The sequence below is a fragment of the Chelmon rostratus genome, chromosome 3 (assembly GCF_017976325.1).
Source record: "Chelmon rostratus isolate fCheRos1 chromosome 3, fCheRos1.pri, whole genome shotgun sequence".
NCBI classification, from domain to species: Eukaryota; Metazoa; Chordata; class Actinopteri; order Chaetodontiformes; family Chaetodontidae; genus Chelmon; species Chelmon rostratus.
Genome location: NC_055660.1, coordinates 10,523,584 through 10,550,121, shown reverse-complemented (window position 1 = coordinate 10,550,121; position 26,538 = coordinate 10,523,584). Strand labels below are relative to the sequence as shown.

The 26,538-nt window shown below is 41.3% G+C and overlaps 3 protein-coding genes across 5 annotated transcripts; 1 reads left to right on the top strand and 2 right to left on the bottom strand.

Moving 5' to 3' along the window:
- Positions 1-1,572: 1,572 nt before the first annotated feature.
- cnrip1a (cannabinoid receptor interacting protein 1a) lies at positions 1,573-3,803 on the bottom strand. Its single transcript, XM_041934246.1, has 3 exons — positions 3,625-3,803; positions 1,883-2,027; positions 1,573-1,737 (listed from the first exon to the last, which is right to left on the bottom strand). Exons 1-3 carry the CDS (start codon positions 3,801-3,803, stop codon positions 1,573-1,575), a joined length of 489 nt encoding a protein of 162 aa, XP_041790180.1.
- A 1,126-nt stretch (positions 3,804-4,929) lies between these two features.
- LOC121604541 (F-box only protein 48) lies at positions 4,930-7,458 on the bottom strand. The gene is made up of 3 exons (XM_041934090.1): positions 7,381-7,458; positions 5,944-6,274; positions 4,930-5,289 (listed from the first exon to the last, which is right to left on the bottom strand). The coding sequence occupies exons 2-3, from the start codon at positions 6,241-6,243 to the stop codon at positions 5,128-5,130; spliced, it is 462 nt and encodes a 153-aa protein (XP_041790024.1). The 5' UTR covers positions 6,244-6,274; positions 7,381-7,458; the 3' UTR covers positions 4,930-5,127.
- A 537-nt stretch (positions 7,459-7,995) lies between these two features.
- On the top strand, positions 7,996-25,244 carry aplf (aprataxin and PNKP like factor). 3 transcript variants are annotated; one of them, XM_041934407.1, is made up of 12 exons: positions 7,996-8,118; positions 8,325-8,460; positions 9,139-9,210; positions 11,582-11,745; positions 12,298-12,469; positions 13,098-13,227; positions 13,595-13,633; positions 15,182-15,363; positions 15,601-15,908; positions 17,002-17,127; positions 19,033-19,079; positions 23,199-25,244. In XM_041934407.1, the coding sequence occupies exons 2-12, from the start codon at positions 8,368-8,370 to the stop codon at positions 23,408-23,410; spliced, it is 1,545 nt and encodes a 514-aa protein (XP_041790341.1). In that variant the 5' UTR covers positions 7,996-8,118; positions 8,325-8,367; the 3' UTR covers positions 23,411-25,244. The 3 variants fall into 3 exon arrangements, with proteins under 3 accessions (XP_041790341.1, XP_041790340.1, XP_041790342.1); XM_041934406.1 differs by having other exon boundaries at positions 8,008-8,149; XM_041934408.1 differs by lacking the exon at positions 13,595-13,633 and having other exon boundaries at positions 8,008-8,149; positions 23,199-25,243.
- Positions 25,245-26,538: the final 1,294 nt, after the last annotated feature.

The window sequence follows — 26,538 nt, the reverse complement described above, 5'->3', positions numbered from 1 at the left end:
CATCCGTTTTCTCTTCACACACAAACATCCACGTTTTAACAAACAAGGTCAAATACGTCTTCCATCCACAGCTGTCGTCCATCCTGGTCTTCCGCTAGCACCATGCTAGCTGGTGCGCTCGATCCCTCCCGCCTCGTGTTGCGATAAATGAAATTATTGAGGGGTGTTGCTCATTATGTGAAGGCTTCTTTTTTGTCCACCTAAGAGGAACAGTTGGAACATTTTGAGGCTCACATTTTCTTCCCCAGATTGAGATGAGAAGATTGATATTAACTTCAAGTCTGTGTGCCTAGTACAGAGATAGGTCCAATATTTAGCTTAGCTTAGTACAAAGAAACTCAGTTTTACATGCTGTTTATTGCACAGGTGCATATAGGTGAAATTATGGTTATAGCAGGTGTTAGCGTTGGAGCGACAGGATTTGTGAGTTTGCCAGATTTGAGCTCTGAGCTAACTGTACTGTCAACTAAACCCTGCTAACTAGCTTGTTAGCTAACAAAATCAGGCCGCATTCATTTTATTGGAAAGAGTTTTGTTTTTTTTTCCTCTTTTGATGGACCCAGGCTAGTAGATGCCTCTAACACCCAACTGAAACCTTAGCACTCTGTACGTGATTTAGTCCGAAAGCATTTCCTAACCAAAGAGCTAGCTACGCTACGTTAACTACAGCAGGCTAGGACAGTAGTCGATTTAAACACTGGTAGGCAGATGCTAACATATTATGACAGCCATACAGTAGATAACAGACCACAGACTACAAATATACCTATGAAGATTCTGTCTGCCAGGTGTCACAGCTATAATGTCAACCAAGCTGAATTTTGATGCCAAAAACAATGCTTTCCTCAACCTGCGTCCAAAGGGCTTCTGGACTAGCTTGTGGCTGGTGCTACTGGGAGCTAAGCTAGGCTAAACATATCATGAACGCATCTCTGCACCTAACACATTGACATGAGTTCATATTAATCTTGAAAAAGATTGACAAATGAGCTTACTTCACAGAATGTCCGATTGTTCGTCGACACGCTGCTGCTTTAAAGCGACACTCTGCAACTTTTGAAGCTTTGCTTAATGTTTGATCACTGACAGAAATCCACTCACACAGCAACTGAACTGAAACTTCAGAGCAAAATACAGAAACGTGAGCACTTAGACTGCACTTTAAAGCCTCCGATTTTTCCCCTGTTCCGTCCGTTCAGTTTCATTTGATATAAAACATCTTAAATCAGCCGCGTGCCGTGTGCAGCTAACTAGCGTGACTGTGGAGGATTTCTCAATATTAGCTAATACTTTTCAAACTATTCCCTTTTGCTGGCATGTGAAGCTGTCAAAAAGCACTATTGCCGAGTGCAGCTTTAAAACAAAACCCCCTGAAAGACCAGCATAGCAAACAGCTACTTTCTCTCCCCTTCTTGATAAAACAACACAAATTCCAGACCCTCGCCGACTTGTCCCCCGCCTTTAAGCGAGGGCTGTCCTTTTATTGTGATGCTGATATTCAAAGGTTGTCCTGGTACAACGGATGTCCTCTGCTTGGTATTTAGAGTGTGGACTGTGGAGGGACGAGCGGACTCAGTTGAACGCCTCCTTGTTGATCCACATGAGGGTCCGCGTCTCGTTGGGCTTGCATTCGTACTCGATGCTGCTGAATTTGTTGCCGAACTGGCAGTGCTCCCTCTTGTAGTAGTTGTAGTATTTCGCCTGCCAGACCGTCTCAAACGTTCCTGCCTTGTTGAACTGGACAGAAAGAAAATCACCAACACTGCAGCACTGATTCTGACCTTTAATGTGATGCATCAAAAATGGCAAAAGCTTGCCACTGCCACATTTCTGACAACCACTTGATATTTCATCAGAGGTGACTGTGACACTGTTGTCTTACCTCCATACTGACTTGGACAGGTTGCCGGTCTCCGCTCTTGGTGTGCGGGACGCCCTCGGTGTCATACTGGGCGTGATAAACCACAGACTCCTCGTCCCTGGACTGCTGCTCCAGAGGGAAGACAATGCCTCCGATGTTCATGTTGCTGTGAGGAAGAGAGGGAGGAAGAAGCGGTGTGATGCTTTATTTAGGGCTTTTCAGTGATAGGACGCCTGCACTCACCTGGTGGCACATGTGTCAGGTGGACTGAGTGCAGATACACTTGAAAGTTTCTCCTTGATTCAATGTGGCTTGGATTGTACCTTATTTCTACGTCCCTTTGGACAAAAGCACCTTCCAAACACATAAATGTAATGTGAGCCACAGGAAGTGGATCTGAAGAAGGAGAAACGCCTTCCTGGAGGACCTGAAGGGAACTGAACCCTCTGGATTCACCAGACTTCTGTAGTGCTGCTGATGAGCCGCTCATACCTGCAAACTGTAGTTTGTCTGCTCATTTAAAGGCTTTGGGGTACAGTGATGTGACTTCTGTTGGTGAGTAACTGTTAAAGTAGTGTTATTACCTTACCTTACCTAAATAAGTAATACCTATAAGGTGTGTCCTCTAGGGTTTGTAAGCTGAACCTGTACCTGAATTAAACAGGTTTAAAGAGGATTCACCACAGAGTCTGGATTACCAACATGGGCAAAACTGGAGCCGCCACAGCTCCCGGACCTCCCAGTGGCCCCTAAAGCCTGCAGATCCACAGGGTGTCACTTGATTTGTGCACTATTAAAGTACAATTTTAAATAAATGGGCCCAACATTAATAACCGTACACTGCTTTGTGTCTGTAGAGAGGCTCTGTATCAATACATCACATTATTTTACTTTATATTGCGCTCATATCGTACATATTCTGTCAGTAAGAGTTCAGATCTTCATCCTGGGACATCCTGTCAGGTGATTTCAGTCAACCTCTCAAGGCAAAAATGTCCAGGATCATCATCAGTACAGGTGCCACCATATGTGGTGTTATTTCAAGTTCTCTATTACAGCACTTAGGAACCTTAGATTAAATTACAATATAATGTTTTTAGGATGTTATAATACACTTGCCAAGTTGCTCTATTTGGCTGTAGGTTTGATAAAAAAAAAAAATGTGTGGACCATCATGAAAACTCTTCAGGTCCCACTTTAATCATCTGTTTTACTGCTTTTTTGTTTTGATGTTATTTCTCTTTACAACCTTCCTTTGTCATCATTCATTAAGGCTGACTTTTAGCTCAGCTGCACAGAGGGGTCCCACTGTCATTGAGGCCGTGTTTGATCATCTGGACCCCGCCCTGCTGGACTCTGATCGCACCTCAGCTAATCCTACAACAACAGACTGACATCACCTGTTTGTGTGTGTTTGTTCATCAGCGGACAGACGACGCTTCCTGTCACCACCAGCGACGACAAACACATCACACATGATTTATTCAGGCGCATATCGGATGCTGCAGGCCTGCAGGAGGAAGGCCAGGAAACCAGCGACCTGCGAGCTTATTACTGCTTTACTGTCTGTTTATTAAAATCACTTCTCTCTGATAATGGAGAAGGATCATCTCCTTACAGACGTATCCTGTGACCTCTTTGTTTCATGGAGTGAATGATGGGATAAGCGTGCTCTGTGGCCTCATGCTGCAAAAACGGCAGCACCTCACCCTGTAATGGAGAAAGTAAAACGAATATTGAATTTAAATTGAATTTCTTCTTACGTGGCCTCGACGTTTCCAGGCTTTATCACCACCTCGATCTTGTATTTGGAGCCCGTGAGCAGTTTGATGGTCCTGCTCTGGCCGAACCTGGTTCCGTCCACCTTGAAAAACACAGGTCCTTCATTGGGCTGGATGCGCAGGGAGATGGAGATGTTGATGATCGGAGGAACGTCGTCCATTATCCCGTGTTTTGTGCTTAATGGGGTCAATTTTAGGTCCCGTATTGAGGGAGAAGACAGCGGTTGATGCGGTGATGCTGAGGAGGGACCAGAGTCAAGCTGGACATTACAGGGCTTCCGTTTACGTCTTTCAAAATAAAAGCGGAATTGTAAGGGCCAAAGTAATTTCATTGTGGTGCTGCAAAAAAATGCTAATTTTATTTTCCCAAGACCTGTTTAAATTGATTCTTTTGTCAAACCAGCAGTCCAAAACTCGTAGATATGAAGTTCACCTTTTTATATGACAAAGAAATGCAGCAAATGTTCACATTTGAGAAGCTTAAGCCACGTTCTTTGCGTTACATTTTTCAAAATAGTAGCCAATTAACATTCTGACAATGGGTTGATCCATTAATGTCATTGTACTAATCATTTCAGCTCTATATCAAAGCATTATCTACAGAGTAGAGCTGCAGTAAGTAGTCATTTCATTTGTAAAGTTCATGAAAATATCTATTTTGGTAATTTATTGATTAAGTCATTTTTATGCAGGTTTTCAAAAGGGAGAATTTGCTGCTTTTCCTCATCTGACACCATAGTAAACTGAATATCTTTGGGTTTTAGAATGTTGGAAACTCATTTGGGCAGTTTTCACCATTTTCTGGTTTCATAGACAAGCAAACAACAGTAACTTAAAAAAGTGGCACGATAAGATGATAAAAAAAAATTGTTGCAGCCACAGTAATGAATAATTCCATTTACACAAAAAATGTAAATGCACAGCATGTCATTGCTAACCTCTTTTCAACATTGAAACAAGAGTTTCAAAAGAGTTTTACAGAGACAGGCTGAAAGACAAGACAGAGACAAACATGTCACATTAACTAGTTCAAATAAGTTATTTTAAAATACTACATCAGTAGTGTTTTACAAGCTTATTTTTGCAAAGTACTGTAGCCTTGCCGTGGTGCGTCTTCCTGTCAGTGTAAAGACACTTCTAGATTACGAAACCACAAGTTTTCTGGGTGGACACTTACAATGTTATGCACTACAATATTCCACGGTCACTAAATACAGCATCAAACATACTTGGATATACACATGGATATATCTCTGACATGGTGTCAATAAAAACTGCATTACACACTTCAACATGATGTGATTTATTGCCATATGTACATCAAGGTAAAGAGACAATCATAACTGTTCATTTCAGCCATCCATGGTCCTTTTTTTCTTAAAAAAGTTACAAAGAACAATTGTTTGTGTGTATTTGTATAAAACACAAAAGTATAAAAGGTGCTTTAAATAAAATCCTAAATGTGGCAGCAAACGTTGCCATCAGTCATCTGTCCAGCTCGGCCTGTAGGATCTCTCCCCAGGTCTCAGCATCCAGCGGCGTCATTTTCCTGCCCCTCAGCTCCTCCGCTGATCTCACGTGGCTGTAACGTCCTCTCAGCCAGTCTCTCTTCAAACAGCTTCGAGTGTAGTTCCTCACCAGAGTGACCTGGAGACAGAATGCAGTCAGAGGACGGACGTATCACAGAAGCTTAACCTCGTCTCAGTCTTTACATTACATGGAATCAAAATAACAGGAGTATGTCTATCAATTAAAGTCTCCTCTGACATCTTCTACATGTAGCCTGTAGCATGTAGCTGAATTCTTGCAGAATAACTTTAAGCCTTAATATAATTTAAGCAAGTGAATAATATAAAAACTCACTCCCGTACAGTCGTCATGAACAAGGAAATTAGCTACAGAGACCAGATTGTTTTTTTGTAACAGGCTGTAAACATGTTTATTTCTGTTGTCACATTGGGCATTTTAATATGGGGGTCTATGGGGATTTCGGATCCAGCCTCAAGTGGCCATTAGCAGAACTGCAGTTTTTGGTACTTGCACGCTTTTTCAGCACAGAAGGTTGCTGCTTTGTCTCCTATGACCCCAGATGCCTCCAATTTCAGTCATGGACCACTTTTCTGTAGCAAGATGATTTTTAGCATCATACCAATAGTTGGGTCATTGGCAGCTGTGTTGATATTTCCAAACTGTTTTAGGTTCCCTAATACAACTTCTTACTCTGCTAAATTTGTCCTGTTTTCCTCCGCTGATGTCCATCATGCTCCGCACTGTGTTCCACTTCTTGAAAGGTTGACTCACCTTCCAGGACAGGCCGTCCCTCCTGTCGCTGTCAACCTCCCTCTGACAGATGGCTCTGACCAGCAGACATTGCCTCCTCCACAGCTGCTCGCTCTCTTCGATGATGTAATGCCACAGCTTGCAGGTCTGCGAGGCACAACACAGACTCTCCGGGTCCAATTCACCAAAGATCCTCACACTCATTTCTGTTGGCAGTGTTTCAGCAAAGTTTTGAGGGGGGGTGTCGCAGGTGGCTAGCAGGGAGGGTTGTCTTCCATAGAGGAAGAACACAGGCGAGGTCCTTGTCGGGTCATGCTGCATAATAGCTCAGGGTCCAACAATCTGAACCAGCCTGGGAAAACAGAGTGATTAAGCATCTCAGAGCAAAATTTAAGAAATTATCATATGAGACATACTAACTTCACACACACACCACAGAGTGTGATTGATCTGTTAACTGTAGCTTTCAAAGAAACACCACTGAAACATGCTGCAGCTGTTCTGCTTCTGGTGTTACTGAACATCTGATACTGGAGCTTGGGAATGTATAAACGTATATCCTGTAAAATATTTATGGACCCGTGTATCACTTTGTGAATGTGATGTCAGTGATTACATTTAAAGCTTGATTTCAGGTGAACAATAGCATTAGTTCAAGATTGGCTCATAGTCACTTTGAAGATGTAAGGATGGAGGAAAAACATTTTTTTCTGCTATAGCAACAAAATCACTGCCCTCTCCTCAGTGGTCCAGTTTACTTAGAAGTGAATTCTGGCCTTCTGCTCAGTAACACAAGCTTATTGACATTTGGACAGCTTGTAGTTTTATTCCAACAGACTATTCACGAACCATATTTAAACTACAATGGTAGGGCGTACATTAATTTTAGAAACATCAATAATCAATCCTGTTTTAAATATGATCATTACCGTGACTGAACCCATTTTAACCTCCCGCACCAGCCCTACGTTTAAACACATTGAATTTCTTCTTACAAGACATGATTCGCTTGTACGAATTGCAACATACTGTATGTGTGTATGTATGTAACATGGCTGTCAGGCAGAGGGATGGCCAAATCTCAGGCAACAAAACAACTCACGTTTTCCCACTTCTATTATAAATCACAAAACAACAGCAGTCAGGTTCAGTTCATATGATCTGTTTTACTGTTGGGTTTGTGGATGAAACAACGCTTTTAATTTCTGCATCGAAGCGTGAATCTCATTTCGACGACATCAGACTTTTTTGTTGCAGCTCCGAGTCACATTCAGCTACACGAGCGTCATCTCCGCCCCGGCTAGCAGCTAGCTAGCTAACACCGTCTGAGACCCTTCGGCATTTAGCACTTCCAAGTCAAATACCTTTTTGTTTTTAAAGAAAAATGCAGATAGTTAACGCCTGCCGCCATATTTAAGCACAAGACGATACCATGTCGGTGAAGTAACTGCTTCTTACCGGCAGTGTGGTCGCTTCGTGTCGTTCTGACAGCTCGCTGTTTAAATGTCTCGACGGTTGTTTATACACAGACCGACGTCAGCGTGTTTTGCCGAAGTGCGCATGCGCCAGAATGTCACACGCCTTTGAGCAACAAAACCTGTGAATGTACATTCTCGTCAACGTGTTTCTGCACTGTGGGATTTAAACATGCGGACGGATCCATGCGATGAAGATTATCATACAGGAGAGAACAGCACTTATTTAAAATAGGAAAACATAGTACAGGGTTAGTTTTGTGATCAAGAAGAAACAGTAGAACATGTTATACGTGACCGTAGAAAATATGACACTGAGAGAAGGAACCCTTACTGAAGCTTAAAGAAATAAAAGTTGAGCTTTGAGTTATGTGAGCTTTTACAATTAAGTTCTCAGGAGTGTTGCTTGTTTTTGTTTCAATATCTCAGCGCAACAAACGTGATAGATAGATATATTTTTTTCATTTTCTTTTTTTTTCTCTATCACTGAAATTGGTAAATGTAAAGTTTGATTACTGAGCCACACTCCATTCCAGCTGGTGGCGGTAATGCGCAGTCACGTTGTATTCCAACCGCCATAAAACTTCAAGAAGTAGGAGGAGGAGGAAGAAAGAGGGAAGAAGGAGGAAGACGAAGAAGACGGAGAAACAACAACAACAATAATTTGTAAACGCTTTCATTCCTGGGAGACCATTCATTTTCCAGTTCACCACCACAGCAGGTGGGCAGAAGTGAAGCTTTACAGCTGAATGGTTCGTTGTAACATTTGCTCAGCTTTCGTTTCTGTTTCACGTTACTTCTCTCAGGCAGTAACTGAATGAAACATAAGTTAGATAAGTTCTTTAACTCCTGATACCATTTAATTATCCCGATAAGCCCAATACACCCTGAACTGAATGTTAAAGGCGTGTGTTGTGATGCCTCCAGTGACCCGAGGTGAGGTTCTTTTCCCGTCCCGCCCGCTGACCACATGTCCGGATTCGACCTCGTCCCGGTGGACGGCGGGGATCCCATCCAGCTTCCGCCGGGGGAGACGGTGCTGGGCAGGGGGCCTTTACTGGGAGTGAGTGCTGCTGTGGCTTTAGTTTAGTTTAGCTTAGTTTATCTTAGCTTATTTACTTTGATACTAGAATTACTCTTAAATATTCATAGGTTGTTTTTAACAGGTTCAGTACATATTATTAGATATGACAAAATGTAAATGTGCTGTGTGGGAGTGTTTGAAACTAACTTAACATTCTGACAGATAAATCACACTGGTACATGGTATTATATAGGTAATACTTATGGCTGGATGAGGGTATTTTGTGGCCTCACCCCTAACTCTATGTATGTATGTTGTAATTTGATTGAACTTTATTTAGAAAGTTTAATCAAATTTAGTCCACGCTTACAATACAAACTAACATGATAATGATGTTAGAACTAGATTTGGACAAAAGACCCCCCACACAAAACAGGGCCATATCATTAGGTAACATGTCCAGAAAAGTTCAGATCTCAATACTTCTTTCTCCACTGATTATTTCCATTCCCAATGCTTTCAAACAGTATTTGCTCGAAACACAGACAAACTGACCAATATGTCTGTATTGTGCGTTCCACATGCACACTTAGAAAAAACCCTAAAAACTCCCCGAAGAATAAAACTAAAGAAATGTGGATGTTACAGCTGAGCTGCACGTCTTCCTCTGAACCACTGGAGGACTCTGTCACACTGTTTTCTTTCACATTGTTTCAGATCTGTGATAAGAGGGTGTCCAGACTTCATGGGCTGCTGGAGAACCTGGACGGGCAGCTACGTCTCAAACCGGTACGTTTTAGTCTTAGTCTAAAAATATAAATATTCACACCAGTCATTTGCCACGTTTAATCTTTAATTTACTGGTGACCCTTTTCCAAAGCTTAAACATCACTTTTGAAAACTGAAATCTGTAACTTTTCAGGGTTAAAATACCATGAATGCAGTGTGCCTGCCTCGCCATCTGTGAGCTCCTTCGTAGCACATTAAGTCTCGTCACTTAAATGTCACTCAAATGTGTTTCTCCTTGAACCGGTTGTTTTAAGGACATGGTCACTCTGCCTGGTACCTCATAAGCACAAATCCGGATGCCATTTTTGTTGTAGTTTCAACAAATTTGCAGGACTTTTACTTGTGTATTCACACTGTGTATTAATACTTTTACTTAAGTAAAGGATCTGAAAACTTCTTTCACCACTGGACATCACATCCAAAGCAGGATATGATGAAATTAGTAGTTTGTTGTATTGTAACAGACGGCTGCCTGATGAAACCTAAAAAACTACATTAAATATTCAGACAAACTTAAAGAGCTGTACATTGTGATGCAGGAGCCCTGCAAGGAATGCTACATAAGTACAATAAATTTCTCCATGTATGTACTTTATGTGTTGACACTGTGTCAGAGAAGCGATGACTGAGCTGTTTGTGGTGGTGATTTCATTATTTTCAACTGATGATGAACAGGGTTTGGTCTGGAGAGTAGGACCAGGAAAACTACGACACACTACAAACAGTCTGTAGAGGCTGATGAAACAAATCTTCAAGGTGTAAATAAGATGAATAACACTCTCTCCATTACATAATCTGTATTAATGTTATCCAAACATTTAGTATCTGTCTTAAAAAAACAACAGTATCAGGAGACATCTTCTGGAGCAACAGTGATTCCTGATTCATTTAGTTGCTGTAATGACATGCTGTTGTGACCTTTGCCAACAAACACATCAAATACACAGATCTTTATTAGCCTTGAGGGGAAAGGGAGTCACTCCGGCAGATGGAGGTCTGTTAGAAAAGATTACACAGTGTTAAGGATATGCATCATAATGACCTTATTTATCATTTGTGATGAATTGACTTGAAGGACCGTTAATGCGTCCGCACTTCGTCATATTAGAAAAGTAATAACCACTAAACAGCCGCAGCGCTGCAGCCATTCTCTATCGTGAGGTCGAATCAATCGCGTCAGTAATGTGGTCTCTTGATCTGACACTGAAAAACGATGATAGCTATTCTTCACAGAGCAGCTTGAGGCTCTGTGTTAACCTTCATACCTGCATCCTAAAACAGAGGAAATCCAAATGCTGTCCACTTTGTCTTTTCCATCGGCTCAGTTGCTGATGTTTTTTTTGCTGCAGGGCTGCGAACATTAAAGAAAAATCATTAGCAGGATTTCAGATGATTGATCCAGGTGAAAAATTACTTAAATTGCTCTGACCCTTTTAACAGAGGTGGTCAGAAGGGAACTAACTGAAGACCCCTACACATTGTTCTGGTGATCCTGCAGGTGTCATTGTGTCTCGCAGTGAGACAAGACTGTGTCAGACTGTAGAGGACAGTTCTATGATATAAAGAGGAAAAATACATATAGAAGCTCTGAATGTTGTAGGTGTGAAATGTTTTTCTACAGATCCATTCAGTCCATCGTGTTGTGGGACTGACTCACATGGCGGATGTGGGACTATCATGAGGGACAGGCCTTGCATTGACAGCCAGTGGTGGAGGGAGTATTCAGGTGTGGTATTCACTAATACCACACCGTAAAATACTCTGTTACAAGTAACAGTCCTGCATTGAAAATATTACTTTAGTAAAAGTATGGAGGTATAATCAGGAAAAAGTACTTCAAGTATTCAAAGTAAAGGAACTCAGTGCAGTAAAATGTCTGACTGTTGTATGATTATACATGATATCATTAGATTATTTGAGGAAAATGAGGGAAATATCTGGATCTTTAGCTGCTAAATGCGTCACTATGTTCACCAGCTTGTCTCTAACTGTGTCTGTCTGTTGTTAGCTGTTCAGCAGGTTGTGTTCTGTGGCTTTTTACAGCTTTTTCTCTGAAAACGATGATATATGAGCGCTGAGAGTGAACCAGAACAGTGCAGTTGTGTCCAGACAGATAAACAATGAGCTGGAAGTCAATATAAAGCTCAGTAAAGCCAAGGGGAGCTGCAGATTCAGCTGATCGTTCACTACCGGAGACACCCACACACTATCACATCATGTTGACGTTGTCATTTGATACGTTCTCATTAGAAAAATATTAATTATAAGTAGCCTGAACTTTGAATCCTAAACCATCATGACAGACTTACCTTTAATTCAAATAATCTACTGGAGTTCATGGTTTTATTCTGTTTGTTGTTCTGAACTTTAGACCCACCTGAACCCCTGCTTTGTTCAGTCGTCCCTGACCGACGACCCTCGACCCCTGCAGAGAGATTCCTGGCACCCTCTTCATCATGGAGACTTGTTCTCTCTGCTGCCGGGGCACTTCATCTACAAGGTGGTGGCGGTGGGCGGAGAAGACCGCACTCCCAGGTACTTAGACATCAGTAAAATGCTCCTTTCCATGTTAATTCTCTGCATCAAGACATGAATCTCATTTACTGCAATTTCCCTCCGACGTCTCCATGAATAATTTAACCAAGACGGAGGTGGGTGTTCTCCACTGTTTGGTTTCTTTTATCTTGTCAGAGCAGACCGTGCGGGGTTGAATGGGGTTTAGTTTAAGTGTTATCTGTTGACTCAATTAAAAGAAACATTAAGGAGAATTTTGATTTATTTAGTCTCCGGGCTTCTATGAGTTAACCCTCATAGCATTGTTCTGATGCACGCGCTCTGTTTGAAGTTTACATCAAACGGACAGGAAAGGACACTCGAGCAAATGTTAGCGCTGTTCAAACCAGCCGAAGCTCATGTAAAATTCATGGAGAAATTCTGCATCAAAGCAACAGCATGAAGCTTTCACAAGTTAGGATTTCTGACATTTCTCATCTCACCAACAACTTCTCTAATAGTTGGAGGAGTTTTAGGAGCTTTCACCTCATTTGTTCAGGCTGAATCCTGTCTGTCGAATCTCACTTCCTGTAGAAACAGTCAGATGTTTGAAGAAGAAGAACTTCCTGTTTCTCCAAAGTCAGATGTGGAATCGTCTCCTCGTATTGGACAGGGCCACGGCCAGACTCCGCCTCGTGAGGAGCCGACACCAGCGGCTCCGTCAAACCAGGAGGAAGCCGACCGTCCCAACAGAAGCTTAAACAAGGTCTGTTCTGAAGTTAAATCATGTCGACCTCTTTCCAGGTGGAGACTAAGCTTGTGTCTGGTTTGAAACTTTAATTAAATACCTGTCTTTCCCTTCAGTATCTCCGGTTATGTTGGTTAATTTTTTCAGTGTTGAAAATGAACGAGCTTTGTGTTGATTTTTTTATTTACATGGTTTTTATAATAATGTGATGAAGTACCGTTATTTTTCAGATATTTAATTTACTGTTTTGCTACAAAACACAAACATTTCTATCTGGCTATTTGATCCAGAAACAGTTTCACAATCAGTTTTTCAGAAAATCTCTTTCATCCTTATCGTCAAGCTCTAGCTAACAAATAATATCAAATTCAGCGTTCAGACACTGAGGCCGACAAAATGCACCAATTCACTGAACTCTGACACTGAAGCTGCAAGACGAGGTAGGGATGTGAGGGAAGATGCTCCACTCTGCCACACAGCAGTACAGTCTGTTCCTGTCAGATCAACAAGCTCATCAACTTTATACGTTTGAATCAGATCCTTCAGCTTCTGGTTCAGTCTCAGGGTTTCCAGCAGCAGCAGTTTTCATCAAACAAGCTCAGAAAAAGCCACTGCACACTGCTGAGGACTGTTTTGTTTAATGCAGAGAGACTCTGCACAAGAGGTGGAGGATGAGAGAAGTGACGTCCCTCCGTCTACTCCCAAGAGAAGAGTTTTACCTGCGTGGATGATGGCGGCTGTAGCAGCTCCACACAGCTCTTCGTCCAGCCTGAAAGGTACCGTGTTCATGTTGTCTGTTTCTTACTGTGGATTCACTGCAGTAGAAATTGACTTTTTTCATGTCCAGGATTCATACTGAGCGGGACTTTTTACAGTGTAAAAATCATCTTCTCAGCACTCCCTGGTGGTCAAACTGTGTAATGGAGACATGACTATGACTCATATTTTAACCTAGCAAAATAAAAATTCTCCAGTTATTAAACTGGTAATTGGAATAAATTGGCATTTGTCAAAAACTGCTGGCTTGTTAGCAGTGAAAGCTGTCTGTCAGGAAAGCTAACCTTTGAAAAATCATAATTACAGTGAATAACATTAGAAGGAAGAAGAATGGAAGATATTAATTTTTTTTGCATTTGCTCCTAGAAGTAACAAAGAATTTTCCTGCTAACAGAGAGATTCCTGGTAAGTGCTGTGTGTTTTCACTGATGGTGAATGTTGTTGTTTCCATTGACAAACAGCCACAAGGGATGAGTCACCGTTTCAGTCTGATTCTAACAAAGGTAGTCGCAGGTCTCACAGCTCACAGAGTTCCTGTGATCCGCTGATCAAGGACAAAGTTACATGTTTTACAAGTTTCATGCAATAAGTTAAATTTCTGCTGGTTTGACCAAATAGACTTTCTGTAAATTAAACACTAAAGGACTTAGCTCTGATGTGTTGATCCCAGCTGCTCTTGAATCTTTGGAGCCAGTTTGGGCCTTTGTGTCAAACACTTGTGCTGTTCCGTCCTCCACACAGCTCTAATCCACAGTGTCTGCTGGAGGAATGAGTCTGTTTTCAGGTGACATTGTGCAGAGCCTCCACCTGATACATCCCTGAGGACATTTGTTGACCTTAAGTAGCAGCTGAACCCGACTGCGACACAGTCTGAGAGCAGCAGGTTTTTCACTGGAATAGTTGAGTGTTACCCCTAAGTGCTGCTGCTCACTTATACTTAGTCTGAAGGGAACCAGATGGCTCTGCTGCTGTATGAGACGCAGAGTGGACGGATGGAAAAGTCCATGTGATGAACTCCTGAGTTCAGGAGAAGGAGTTATCTGAGTCTGATGCATTCACAGTCTGACTAATTCACAGAAACTGTTAAGTGCAGTATAACTCAACAAAAACTTCAAGTACTGTACTTAAATACAAGTTTGTGATGCTTCTACTCAACTGCTGTCAGTAGTATTTCAGAGGCAGATATTGTAGTTTTTACTGCGCTACATTTATAGGACAGCTTCAGTCACAGGTTTTCTTTCAGATTAAGATTTTACACTTTTGTGAGGCTTTTTGTCATGTGACGTCTTAATCAAAGTCTCTGTGTTGTTGCCAGTTCCATTTTTTTTTCATCATTTTTCTTCTTTCCCATCATCCTTTCATCATCTGACGACCCCTCAGATTTATCTGGCGCCCATTTGGAGGGACCCGGCCACGAGGTTGGGCACCACTGGACTGAACTAGCTAACTGTGTATAAAGTAGTTGAAACTGTCGCCACCATTAAAATGCTGCTCTAACATTGATGCTTCAGTATTAATTATGCCACATATGTTCAGACATCAGTCACAACTTAACTGTTTCCTGCTGAATTTTCTGCCTCTTATGAACATGTAGGGTTTTTTCTTTGGGAGCTCACCTCAGCAGGCTTTCCACTGCTGCAGTGTCCTTCACATGTGTGTGGCTGTGCATAAAAGCTGATATATTTTTAATACTCAGCCCCAGGCTAACTGCTCTAGCCTGCTGGGGTCCATCGAGGTGTGTTGTGTTGATTCTCGAGGAGATGGTTTTGGTTTGAACGCAAGTTTATTTTCAGAATGTAAATTGTTCCTGTCACAATTTCTTTTAACCACTTTTAAGAATCCTTGTCTAACATGTGTTTGTGTGTCTGTGAACCAGACTTTTTCTAATGTTAATATCATTAATCAGCCTCAAACATTAGCATCCTTAAAATGATCCTTCTCTCTCTGCTGTAGTTCAGTCAGCTTTGAAGACAAGTAAAGGACCTGCGGCGGCGTCAACCAGCACGAAACGAGCAGCAGCCAAACAGGCCAAGGCTTCCTCACCTGAGGAGGCGGAGCTCAGCGAGGAGGAAATGCCAAAGAAGAGGAGAAGGAAGATGCACAATGAAGAAGAAGCAGCAGCTCAGTCTAAAACAGTTGAGTACAAGCAAGTAGTCAGAGGCTGTTATTCTGTGTTTGTACAGTTTTTTTCTTTCTGCAGGAATTCATTATTTTTGGTTTTCCAATTGGTTCATGCCTTCTTTCAGTCTCACCTGTTAATGAGAAGGACGGTGAAATGCCTTTTCAGTGAGGGTGTAAAAATGCTGTTTTCACAGAGTAATTGAACTGAAACCAGCCCCTTTCCCTTTTCTTTTGATTTTGTCAACTTCCAGGATGTTCCCTCAAAGCGGCCCACCGTTCAGCTGCAGAGTGAATCCAACAGGTCTGAGGTGAGTGACGAGTCCGACAGCTTCATCATGGACGTGGAAGAGGAAGGAAGACGAGGAGAAACATCTACAGCTGACATAAACAACACGACGCGGGCGTGTGCAGTCAGTCAACCTGAGAATGGGGACAGGAAGTTGAAAAATGGCCAGCAAATGACCAAACGAGCAGAGTCTGTGGGGTCAGACGGTAGCTCTGCGTCCAAACCAGCTCCATCCAAACGGCAACTTTGTCCGTACGGGAAGGACTGCTACAGGTATGTTACCTCAAGATGAGTTTTTCAGAGCAAATAAAGGAAGTTAAAGGATGACTGAGAGTCCATTTGAAGTCCTGCAGAAGGGCTTTTGCTTTGATGTGGCTCATTTTCCAACAAAGACGAGGTTCATGAAAGGCCCTTGAACATGAAGCGAACCAAAAAAGTGAATCAGGTCTAAAAGCTTCTGACAACAACTGCCTGATGCTCTGTGCTTCCTCTCAAATTCAAAAAAAAAAAAAAAAAGCTGGACATTAATTTTAAAAGCTTTTCTAACACATCATAAGTCACAAAGTGGGACCACAACCACAGCTCCACTCAGCTCCACTGCTGTGTGGTGGAGACGGGAGTCACGGATAGACACCACAGGTGAGCTAGAGACTTCTTTTCTGTGTGTTTTGGTTAACTAATACCCACTGGAGACATGCAAAAATGTTTTTTATTAAATATTTTATTTTTTTCCAATCAAACAGTTTAAATTTCCAGCCAAAAAAACTCAAAACACACACTAAGGAAACAGCTTTAACAAAGTGAAAGGATACCGCTCCCTCTGCCTGCAGGACGACACAGCAGCGTGCTCTTATCATGTCCTGCAGGAGGCCGGCAGGTTGACGGGTGTAACCAGTTTGTCAGTCATCAAACAGTTCCTCCGTTTTAAGGATCTCGAGGTGAATTCATGAGTTTGTGAATTCGGGCCAGTTTCACCAGATGCTGCCTCTGAGCTTGTGAGCGCCTGCTTGGACTACACAATTTTGTTTTTTTTTAATGTTTTTTTCCCAACAGCAACTAGAAGGTAAATGTCTGTGCTTGATGACTGTACACTACTTAACTAATGTTATGTTGTTTTGAGGTATTAAAGCCTTTGATATTTAATAACTAATATTTAGTCTTTGGGGTCGATCGCCCAGTCTGGCCCCATTCTGGCTCATGTGGTTCAAATGCTCCTGAACAGATCACGGTCTGGTCCTTAAAATCAAATGTACATAATGATGGAGCATCAGCAGGGAAACGTCATGTAGAAATGTTTTGTGTGCAGAGTCTCTGACACATTTCTCCTCCTGCAGACATCTCATCACATCCCTATTGTTTTTTCCAGGAAGAACCCGGTCCATTTCCAGGAGTGCAGTCACCCTGGAGACACGGACTACGAGGAGGAGGAGGAGGAGGAGGAGACGGAGGAGGCAGACCTACCTGAGTGCCCCTACGGCACCGACTGCTACAGGTCAGACATCACAGCACGCTCATTATTACCACCAGATGAAAGGAAGGGACTAAAGGCATGATGGGAAAACTGATGGCTAACAGAGGATATGTTTTACCTCTCAGAAGCTCCATCACAGATAAACACACGTTACAGGTGCTTGAATCAGAATTTGCATGATTACAATAATTACTGGAGCAGCTTCCTCTTTTCTTTGATGAATCGTTGCATAATTTCCTGTCGTCTCTCTGCCGTCTGTATCTGTTCAAAAATGTAACAAAACAAGCTTAAGGAAAGAAATTTCACACCTTTATCATTTTATTTTAGAATTCATTATGTCATCACTTGTTTTCAAAAGTTAATATTTAGTTTTTGTCTATTTTTTCTTTACAGTGTTTATAATGTTCACATTTGTTCTCACAGGTTTTTACTCGTTGCCAATATCGTAGCTAAAAATGTGGATTGAAGACATTCACAGCAGATTTTCTCTTGTCACTCTGTTTGTCCAAGACTTTGGCTCTAAACTAAACAAACAGAACGATGTGAAGCCCAGCTGGAACACCACCCACATCATGATGCATCTTGTCATATGATCAATTGAGTTCATAGATGATGGCCTGCACTTTATACACATGTTAAATTAATATTATATTACATTATATGTACATATTTTGAGAAGCAGTGCATGAGAAGATTGACACCACTTTAATGTCAGTATGGAAAATATTAAACTCCAGCAGCCAGTTAGCTTAGCATAAAGGGTGGAAACAGAGGGAAACAGCTTGACTCCACCTACCAGCAGCTCTAAAGGAACTTTCAGACCAAAATACACAACACTAATCCTGCCATGTGGCAGCTACAGCAGCAACCACTCGCTGTCTGAAAGCTCCTGAAGGCTGAATAGTTAACATGTCAGTCATGTGACACCACCAAGAGATGGTCCTGCATAAACAAACGGGACTTGCTCATAAGTGTGCTTCAGACGTGCTGTGAGTTGGATCTTGTTGCCTTTGTACAGAGCCAGGCAACTTATTTCCCTCTCTGTCCGATCTTTATGCTAAGCTAAGATAACTGGCTGCTGGTTGTGGCTTCATATTGAATGTACAGATATCAGAGTGGTATTGATTCTCATTTAACTTTTGGCCACAAAGTTAAATATTTGCTATTTGTTGTGTGGAGCTGTTTTCATCTGATGGCTAATATCCTCTTTTTAAATTTTATTCATTTTATAATTTGTCCTTTTTTATGTTGATGTCGAGTTATCTCCAGAGGATGAACCCTTTCCTAATATCCCTTATCCCTTGAGTCAAAAGGTCAACTTTTTACACAAGACGTTGTATATAAATAACAGGATTCCTGTAGAATCACTATGGATATTCATGGTCCTACGAGGATAAACTGTGCTGATCTTGGGGCCTCTTTGACTTTCATGTGGTGTTGCCATCAAAGCAGATTACTGAATGCGTTCATGATCCTAGACAGTCTGTGTTATATGAGCTTTATTCTAAAGGCCACATTTCACTGACTTTTGTTGTGGATATTCATGTCCGCAAGATGATGAACTCCATTCATCTTAGTGACCCCTCTGGAACCACATTTATATCGCAGTACTCTGGTTTGCACACAAGATATCTTATGATATAACAGCCACTTTCCTGCTCCCCAGATGATGGACCCTCTAGATATTAATGATGCCCATGAGATTTCCTTTCAGTGCCACCCTCAGGACAAATACTAGATTTTTAGTTCCACACTTGTTGTTTGTCTTGTTCAGAATTTTCACACTGTGAGGCTGTCATTGAGTCACTGAGGCAGTCTGAAAGTGATATTAAACTTGTTTATTTATCTCGTTTATTAATGCTGTTTTTTAATTGTGTTTATTATTTAAAAGAACAAACTGTGACTTTGACTTTTTGTCCCTCGCAGGAAGAATCCTCTTCACAGGAAGGAATACAAACACACAAAGAAACCAGGTGGGCTATTTTTGGTTGTCTTTCATTGTTTCTGACAAAGTGTGAATAGTGATCCTAATTAACAGTGAGATCAGTAAAATACAGCATCAACAGTAAGGACGCAGGAAACATAGTCATAATAAACAGGTGGCGATGTATCAAGACATCATCAATCAAACAAAGCAGTAATATACGCCAACAAGTTAAGTTAATTTAAACACAAGATACTTGTGCTCAAAAAGAGGATTCATTCTCAGTGAAGAACCTTGGAGCTCTAATCTGCCTCTATACCTGCCAAAGAGCAGTGATTCCTAACACGTCTATGGGGGTCATCAGGTGGAAACCTCCCTTCAACAGTGTTTCGCCTACTTAGTCCCACTACACCTCCAGGAGGTTAGGCAGTGAACTCCGGCGTCCCAGAGTCACCCCCCCTAGTGCCAGTTCACACTGCTCCTACACAATCCAAACAGCACCGCCACGTTCAACTGACCCAGAGATGCTCCAGGTAGTGGCCAGTACCGATGCTACCATTTAACTATTGCTAATGCTAACCGCTAGGAAGAACAGAAGAAGACAATACAGTTCCGATGCTACCATTTAGCTAATGTTACGTGCTAACCGCTACCTGCTAAGAGGAACAGAAGAAGACAATAAAGCTAGATTCACCTATACTGTTAATGTTAATTGCTAGCTACCAATACTAACTGCTAAGATACTATCGTACTCTCACCGCTTTAGCTATTGTTAGCTGCTACAATGCTACCACAGGCCTAGATGCCACATGTAACTGCTGATTGCCACATTACCATCATCTACCCCTGCCTCTCACCAACTGCACCAAGAAAAAGCGGGGTGGGAATACAAACCCTGGTTCGGGTAGGGGATGGAAAATAAAGAGGTAGAGTCAAAAGATGAAAGTAGGGATTGGATACAGACCCTTGTTCAGGTAGGGGGTGGAAAATTTAGAGGGTGCTGAAGGTGGAGGCCTAAACCACAGACTAGATTTAACAGCCTCTTCTAACATTTCCTTCAAGAAGCAGCAAACCCTACCATTTCCTTCAAAAAGCAAACAGAGCAGGAAAACAAACCCTAACATTTCCTTCAAGAAGCAAACAAAACAGGAAAACAACCAAGAAGATCAAAAAACAAGCCAACTCTGTATCTTACCACACACACTCACCTGAACAGGCCGCATGGTCCCAAAGAGAGACTCTAGCTGGCCACACCCCCACCTTATCTAAACTTCCTGGTTCTCTTCCTATTGCCAGAGCGAGAAGATGGGGCGGGGAAAGCAGAGCAGAGGAGAGGTGTCTTGTTCAGACTTTAACCTCTTCTCTTGCCGGGTTAGGCATGCATGTCCTCTGCCCCCCTCTCCCTCACTGTCCCTATTTCACCCCCCAACTACTATTATTTCTCCTGATCCATATCCACTGACTAGACCTAGCAGCCTCATCTGACATCTCCCTCACTGTCTTTCTTAAATTTTGCCCATGCACTCCCAGCTCCCTCAACAGTGAAACAGCTGACCCTGCAACAAAACCTCTACACCCCACTTCAACCGGACAGACCCTGGTCTTCCATCCCCTCTGCTCAGATTCTGTCTTTAAATCTGCATACTTAGTCTTCTTCCTTTCATAAGCTGCCTCCACTGAATTTTCCCAAGGGACTGTTAACTCAATAAAATACACAGTCTTTTTACTCATGGACCATAAGACAATGTCTGGCCTCAGATTACTATAAACTATTTCCTGGGGCACAACTAGCTTTCCTCCCAAGTCGACCTGCATTTGCCAATCATCAGCCCCTACCAGGCAGCCACCTACCTGCTTTCTCCCTGACTTAGCAGCTTTATTTTTCTCCCCCTCTCGAACAAACTGCACATCTAACCTCTCCTTTCTAGAACTTCCAGAATTCACCTGCTTCCTTCTCTCCTCAATGCCTGCGGCTAAGCTTCTCAGCACCTGATTATGCCGCCATGTATACCGGCCTTGTGATAAGCTAATTCTACAACCTGACAAAATGTGCTTTAAACTTGCTGTACCTGAGCAGAGTGGGCACGATTGATCGCCCTGTACCCAGAGACTTAGGTTCTGCGGGGTTGGCAACACATCGTATGTCGCCCCTAGCAACCCCTTATTAACCAACAAGTTAATACAATAACTAGATGTAAAATCATCAATTATCAATGCTCAGTGTGGTTGTAGCCACTAGAGTCAGACAGATTTGAAGGTGGAGAGAGTCGATACTTGGTCGACAAACGGGCAGATGGTGTCCTGGTCTGAGAGAACGCGAGTGTGTGTGTGTGGAAGCATCTTAGAAAATATAAGAAAGATTAGTTCTTTAAAATCGTTAATCAATAAAATGGGTCTGATATCACTAATTATAATGCATTTTAATATGAAAGATATTTCTTGATGTCAGGTGAGCAAAACTTTTTTTAATGCTGGAAAAGGTCATTAGCTCAGGTCCATTATACAAATTTGATAGAGCCTCTTAAAATGGCTTGGTAAGAATTTGATGACGGGCTCATTATTCTTGTAATGTATTTCATGTTATTATAATAAAGGAATATATACATATATAATACATTTTTTCCTGCCTTGCCTTCTATAATAACCAGACATTCTGGATTAATAATGCAGGTCTATGTGGCAGCTGGATGGTGGAGCTCTGTTGACAGACCTCTCTGATATTAACACATAAGGCTCTAAAATTAGAAAACTTAAATGAAAAATTGTGCTGACACATGTTTCATGATGCATGAGCTGCACTGAGCAAGTTTCACTTCGCTGCAAGTTGATTTTGACAATGAACTAAAACCAGCGGGCCCCCACACATTTACACTCTCACCCACTGGGAAATGGTTGTAAGTAACGTGAGCTGTAAACACAGACAGGACGATTCAACCAGAGTCACACACGATGTTGGAAGAGCAAAAACAAAATTGATTTCAATCTCTGAAACAGAACAGACATATACCCTTTGGGACCTATTGATTTTTTTTGCTAGCAGGCTATAAAATGTAATCTCGGGGCCCTTCAGGACATCAACCCCCAGAAGAAATGACCATGTAACGCAAACACACCTTGTGAGGTCTGAGGCCATTAAATGAGTAACCCCTCCTCACAGCGGAAACGCGTTGTTCCTCACAGCACGATTTCCATTTTGCTGCCTCACTTGACATTTAGTTGACACCGAGTTTATGCTGAGTCACTCGTCATAGTCATCTCCTTGACCTCTGTTTATACTGACAGGACACAGAGACACAATGTCACTGTGTGGTTCGGAAGGCTGTAAAAACACTGCTGCCCTTTCTAATCCACGACAGAAACAAGAGATTATGTTGATCATTTCTGCAGTAAAATAAAGAAATAACGACCATTATACAGTTTCTACCTAAATTATGACATTTACCCAAAGCAGTTCTTTCATTAGTGGGCCAAGCACCATGATGCTGAAACCTCACCTATTATTATCATTATCATTATTATTATTATTATTATTATTATTATTATTATTATTATTATTATTATTAATTCTTTTAACTACCACAATGTGTAAAAATGTTTACTTTGCATCAAAGCTTTTGTGAATTTCCACCCACCCTGAAAAATTATTTTTTATTTTTTTCCATAATAATACAACAGATTTTATTTGTTGTAAATATTTCGTGTTATTAATCTGAATCTTAGTAGTAACTAAAGCTTTAAAATAAATGTAGTGCAGTCAAACACCTGGTAAGTAGAGGAACATGTTTTTGGTAATCAATCACAAGATGTTGATGTCACTCAGTCGTCACACAGGAAGACATTAAATATCTTAATCTAATTAGTGGGTAAACTCTTTAATTCTAACTTTGCACAGAGACAAAGTCTTTGAGGATCATGGCCAGAAACACGCTGCTGGGAGACGCAGCAAACCTTTCTTTAAAAAGTAAATGTCAAACTTCCCCTTTTATCTCTCTGTCTACCTAAATAAACCAGTTCATCAAAGATCTACTGAAGTTCGAGTCCTGCTGATTTCAGACAGACGTGCTTGAAGCAGCTCTTCCACAGAGTTCCTGTAGTGTTTTTGTATCGTCTCCTTCTGTGACTCACTCTGCACAGTGTCAACCTGTCCACACTGTTTATGCTTTCACAGCCTCTACTAGACGCACGGTCCCCAAAAAGGCGCCCGCTGATGATGAAGATGAGGATGAGGAGTTCGGGGACGACGACAGCTTCATTAATGACGACAGCGAGGACGTGGGCGATGACTCAGACTACGTCCCTCCTGACTCGGATGAGAGCGGTAAGGAGGACATCAAAAGGCTGCAGAGAGAAGCAAAGACCTTTCTGAAGAGGAGGAAGTAGACACAGATCCTTTCTGTTGCTGTTTGTTGGGTTCAAAGCTGCAGCCTTCAGCCTTTTAATGTGCACAGACACAGCGGCTGAATGATCTTAAATCATCTGGAGGAGCTGAGGCAGGTTCATGTCCAGGTGGGAATGATGAAGTTGGATCTAATTTGATCCAGTCCTCCAGGCCTGCTCATCAACTTCAGTACTGTTTTAGTGCTGAGTATACTGCAGGTCTTTACAGGTCCAAACTGAACCAGCAGAAAACCTTCTTTCAAACAAATTGTTTGTTCTGGTCCTAAACAGAGATGTTCAGTCCAGATTGGAATTTTAATTGTGGCCCAGATCGTGTCAGACAAAGTCACTTACCAAGAACCCAGACCAGAACTGGATCTCTGGAGGGGCAAATCAGGGATCCTGGATCTCAGGTGTAGCACCGAGTTCTGACATTTGATGCTCTCAAAGTTGTATTGAGGGTTACACCACAACACAAACTGACTAACAACAACACAGACTGAATAAATTACAGGAAAACTAAAAGGAAATTCAGGTATTGTGGGCTACAATTGCAGACCTGCAAATATCGATAGATAAAATGATAAAAGTAAGGTCGATGTGCCTGCACTCCATCATTGTGAGTCATGTTATTTATACTTATGATGTGAAAACTACTGAACTGTTAGTGAACACCAGCTTTCCTCTGGCAGATTTATGTTTTCAGAACTTTGGGAGCATGAAATAGAGGCTAGATAAAAGCGTAGGAGTCCCAACCTTTATTGAACCATGAACCTTTTACATGTTGACAGCATTGTTGCAGATAAAAGCAAATATCCAGACTTGTGGACGCAGTCTGTGTCCCTGGATTAGAAAACCAGGTTTGTCTCTCAGTCTGTGCAGTTAAACTCCGGTTCAAGGTGACAAATGGAGACCTCAAAGTAAAACAATAGCAGCACTTTGAGCTCTTAGCTCTTGGCACTTAGAACTGTGTAGGGATTCGTCCAGAATGTAGCAGAAATGGAAACTGCCAAATTCCTTTTGATTTTCATTGTGTTTTATAATATTCTTTTTTTGTTGTTGTTGTTTGGATTTTATTTCAGATGAAGCTCCAAATGTTCCAGATTGATTCTGTCTGTGTAAATATGTTGAATTTAGGACTTTTAGAGTAATTATTAGTCTATTTGTTGGACTGTTTTTCTTATGTTGCATAAATACATCTGATGAAAGCAAAGAGTTTCCTATCTTCATTTCATGGTGTTATGAAACATGGCTCCCCTGACAAAGGAGCCACCCACCAAACTCTGTACAATTTTCTGACTATTTTGCATGAAAAACATTTTACCTTCGCCTGTTAATTAATTGGCTGTCAAATTATATTTTCTATAAATTTGATCTTTCTACATTATGGCCTTGTGCCAAGTATGTAATGCTGTTGGAAAATGCTTAATTAAATGTATTTTTTATTTTTAGGTTTTTACACCTTTACTTGACTAAGAGTCTATATACTAACAGCTTTGTGAGGCTTTACTAAATGCTAACATCAGCATGCTAACACTTGCTAATTAGCACTAAGTTTAAAGCACAGCTGAGCTGATGGGAATGTCATCTGTTTTAAAGGTATTTGGTCATGAACCAAGTGTCCATATTATGCAGAGTCACATCCAAACTGAGACACGTTGTCCTTGATCATCATTGCAGAAGACATCTTCCTTCTGGACAGGTCACAAATTAAATGGAATTAAAGAAATCATCTTTTTGCATGAAGAGAAAAACAAAGCTACAACTTGAAGCAGCATTGAACAGTATGTGCAGCAGCAGTGGCCTCATTACTGGACGCTTTTCATGTGTTTTGGACATTTTTGGTACACTTTTGGTACTTTTAGTAGGCTGTATTGTGATTCTGATTCTTTTGTATGAAAGTAAAAAATTTGAATGCAGGACTTGTAACTTGTTGAGTATTTCTACACTGTGGTAGTACTACTTTTACTGCAGTCAAATATCTGAGTACTCTGGCTGGCACTGGTTAGCTTTCTTATCTCTGTTCGTCCTCTGTCTTGTGGATCATAGCAGCCAGTTTGGAGCATTCCTGAATCCCGTCTGAGCTGAAATAAAACGGCATCTGCAAAGAATAAAGAAGTTCACTCTCACTCAGCAACAGGATTTTTTTATTTGTGAACTTTGTGTTGTAGCTAAACAAGCTGATCTGAAGTCAGGCGGGTTGTTTGTAGCACGTCGTGACTCTGGCAGATGCTTTGTATTCAATGAACATGATAAACAGCTGGCCGACCTCATGAATTTCAACAGGAAACAGCTGCAAACAGCATCTCAGTTCACGACTCCAGAGCTGCTGTCTGAACATGAGCTGGCAACACAGCACCGTCACCACATACATGTTTAACACACCCGGTCCCATCAGGAAGGAAAAGTGCCACTCATTCAACATAAAAATGCTTCCTGTTGTACCTCATCCAGTCCTGCCGTTCCTCATGTAACCTGCATTATCTTGTCAGACCACATGAACCAAGTGAGGCAGGAGGAATTATGAAGTTGCATTCAAAATGTTACTTAAATAAAAGCATTAAAGTATCAGCAACAAAAAGTACTTAAAGTATCAAAAAGTAAAAGTACTCACTATGCAGCAGAACAACTTAAACATATTATTGTCATTATTATTATTAGAGTGTTATTACTATAACATTATTATTTATGTTGTGTTATTCATTATTAACGTTACTGACTGGAAGCATCATTTTAGAAACTCATCTGAAAAGTAACTACAGCTGTCAGATAAAGTAAAAGTACAATATTTCCCTGTGAAACAGTGGAGTTAAAATGGAAACACTCAAGTAAAGTATATCAAATTGTACTTGAGTTCAGTACTTAAGTAAATGTACTCACTTACTTTCCATCAGTGGTGGTTAATAGTCGAGAATATCTGCATCCAAAATTGCTTTCTATTGGCTCCATTGTGCACTACAGGTTCCAGCGTTTCATTTGAGCACCTGAATATTCATTTCTAGACAATAATATAAATATCTTAGACTAAGAAAGATGAAAACAGGTCATGAAACATGAAACAAGTTGAAATAATCACATCACATAGAAAGATTTTTTTAAAGGAAAAAAGACCAGAAGGATAGAAAGGAGTA